Source organism: Nematolebias whitei, chromosome 16, assembly GCF_014905685.2.
Source record: "Nematolebias whitei isolate Nwh7 chromosome 16, NemWhi1, whole genome shotgun sequence".
NCBI classification, from domain to species: Eukaryota; Metazoa; Chordata; class Actinopteri; order Cyprinodontiformes; family Rivulidae; genus Nematolebias; species Nematolebias whitei.
The window spans coordinates 35,828,374-35,831,558 of NC_056513.1; the positions used below are offsets into that span (position 1 = coordinate 35,828,374).

Consider the following 3,185-nt stretch of genomic DNA (forward strand, 5'->3'; position numbering starts at 1 on the left):
ATCCTGGGCCTCCATAACACCTCAGCAGTGCCACAGGCTGATTGCCTTCATGCCACGCCGCATTGAAGCAGTCATTCATGCAAAAGGATTCCCGACCAAGTATTGAGTGCATAACTGAACATGATTATTTGAAGGTTGGTGTTTTTTGTATTAAAAACACTTGTCTTTCTTTGGTGGGATGAAATATGCTAATTTTTTGGGACAGGCATTTTGGGTTTCATGAGCTGTATTACATAATCATCAGTATTAAAACAATTAAAGACCTGAAATATTTCAGTTGGTGTGCAATGAATCTGAAATATATGAAAGTTTCATTTTTATCATTTCATTATGGAAAATAATGACCTTTATCACAATATGCTAGTTTTTTGAGAAGGACCTGTATACACGTAGGCTCTCACACTGGTTCAGTTTCATCTTTAAATCACTCCTTGGTCTGCTGCCTTCTTATGTCTCCTCCCACTTGTCACGTTGTCAGTGCAGCTACAGCGTGCGTTCTCAGGACATCATTACCTGCAGCGTTCCCTAAGTGCAGACTGAAATAGACAAAAAGGCCTTTTCCTACTCTGCTCCTGTAACCTGGAACACCTTGTTCTGAAGTTTTCCACCTTTATTTCTTTAAGGAGTTTCAAACATTTGATAAGGTCAATAGAAACATCAAAGCAAGTATGTTCTTGTTTTAGTATTTTACCTTGTTTTACGGCACCTCGATTTATTATTTTATAACGCTACTTTTGTTTTAATTGCATTTTACTGTAGCGTATTGTTGTCTGTACTTTATATGTTGTCTGTCTAAAACAGGTCCCTCTAGTAAATGAGTCCACGTGACTCAATGTGACGAACCTGTATAAACAAAGGTTGAATGAATGAATGACCCATTCCAGTTTAAATTATCTCCTCTCTATTTGACTGCAGGTATGCAAAATAAATAATCAGAATAAATGACAGTCTGCCTTTGATTACATTGCAATGCTTCAGTCATGCTTGCAAGTGTCTTTTCAGTACAAAAGGTCAGAGTGTATCTGTATGTCCAACGTTTTGTTATTGTTTAATTTGAACCAGCAATAATTTACAGCCAGATGACTGCAGGTAGAGCATCATTAACAGCTGGGCTAAGTGAAGGTCTGAGGTACGTTAAAAACTGGTGATCACTTGGAGTGATAATGATTTGTAGTGATTTCTTACACAACATGCCAGTTCAGAGGTTTTACAGCTCAGATGAAGTTCCATTAAAGATGTGCTTACATAGAAATGCTTTTTCTTTTTTTTTCTGAAGTGATCTTTTTAGTTGTTTCAAAAATATTTTGTAAACACAACACCTTTCTGGAACCTTTTTCTCTACATAGAAATACTGAAAATGACCCAAAATACCGTAAGTGTTGCACAAAATACACAAACATGTGAAACTAGGTGTGGAACATACACACAAAGCTTACACACTGGCTGTGAATTGTAAACACAAGATGAGATTGTTGTTGGATTGTAGTTTAGATTAGATGTGGGGCTATGACATGGATTTCTAAATGTTGTGCTTTGGCTGTCTACATGAAAATACTAGGAGGACACTTTATTTTTCACTCTGGAAACAGTTTTTGAAAAACTTTGTTTCAAGGCTCTTAAAAATCTGTTTCCGTATTGAAAAACATTTGCGTATTGATAATAGGGATGCATGGATCCACTTTTTTCACTTCCAATCCGATACCGATATATGCGGTTTAGTATCGGCAGATACCGATCCGATACCGATAGTATATATGAAGTAGCTTAGTGTGTGTTTTATATTAGAATTAGAAAAATTAGAGAGTTATTCGTTTTGTTCTGTTACTTGAAAATTATTATGATTGAAATAATTGTTTGAAAAAAGTGGCAGATATAATAAGATTTTTTCTTCTTTCTGTTGCCTTTCATTTTAAATTCTTGTATCGTTTTTATATTGTTATGGAATTGTTTTGTACCTTTTTTTAAATGAATAAACTTTATACCATACCATACCACACCGATCTGATACAGAAAAACAGTGCTGAATTAACAAAAATGGCTAAATTATGTCATCTGGACCCGTTTCTGAAATGGGTCCAGCCATTTTTGTTGTCTACCTGGATGTTTGAGCTTACAAACCCAGTGCTGAATTAACTTAAAACATTTGTTTTGTTAAACGCAGGCATGAATGTACTGAATTACAAATTTATTGAAAACTGCACCATAACAGCACACTTAAACACACCGAGCTTCACAAGCTTGGCTAAACATGTAAAAACAACACAACTTTAAATTGTTCTGTCAGTGCGCTAGTGCATGACATCACTCAGAGCACAAAGCACAGAATTAGAGTGAATATATCTGCCCAGTCATGGATCGGTCACATTGTCATGATACCTGATCCAGAAGTTTTTCGATATCAGTACGATGCCGATATTGGTATCGGATCGGTGCATCTCTAAATAAGACAAGATAAGATGGAACTTTATTGATCCCACTGAACCCCTCACTGCCTCCGATGTGTTTCCCATCATTGTTTGAATGTGATAAAAGCACTGATTAGTCTCTTTAGAATGATTTGTTCAATTAGCTTTGTAGCGATATAATAGTGTGCTGTATGAATGGGTAAATAAGTACACAGATTGTAGTGTAAAGCGCTTTGAGTATCTCAGTACGATAAAAAGGCGCTAAATACTGTATATACTGTGTGTGTGTATATATATATATATACATATATATATGTATATATATATATATATATATATATATATATATATCTAGCAGCACGGTGGCGCAACTGGTAGAGCTGCTGCCTCTCAGCGAGCAGGTCCTTGGTTCAAACCCCGGTCCAGGGGCCTTTCTGGGTGGAGTTTGCATGTTCTCTCTGTGCATGCGTGGGTTTTCTCCGGGTACTCCGGTTTCCTCCCACAGTCCAAAAACATGCATGTTAGGCTGATTGGTAACTCTAAATTGTCCCTAGGTGTGAGTGAGAGAATGAATGTTTGTTTGTCTCTATGTGGCCCTGTGATGGACTTGCGACCCGTCCAGGGTGTACCCCGCCCCTCGCACAGTGATTGCTGGACATGGGCACCAGTGACCCCCGTGACCCAAAATGGAATAAACGGGTAAAGATAATGGATGGATGGATGGATATATATGATATATAAAGGTGTTTTAAACCCTTCCCACACTCTTGCAATATTCTA

General features: G+C 37.2%; 1 protein-coding gene across 1 annotated transcript in view; it reads right to left on the reverse strand.

Annotated features, from left to right (window-relative positions):
* Positions 1 to 2,367: 2,367 nt before the first annotated feature.
* Positions 2,368 to 3,185, reverse strand: part of LOC119422497 (ATP-dependent RNA helicase DDX39A) — a 17,025-nt gene continuing 16,207 nt past the window's right edge. Inside the window, exon 6 of the mRNA XM_037689872.1 lies at positions 2,368 to 2,376. Coding sequence (XP_037545800.1) covers positions 2,368 to 2,376 — 9 coding nt within the window. The remainder of the gene's footprint in view (positions 2,377 to 3,185) is intronic.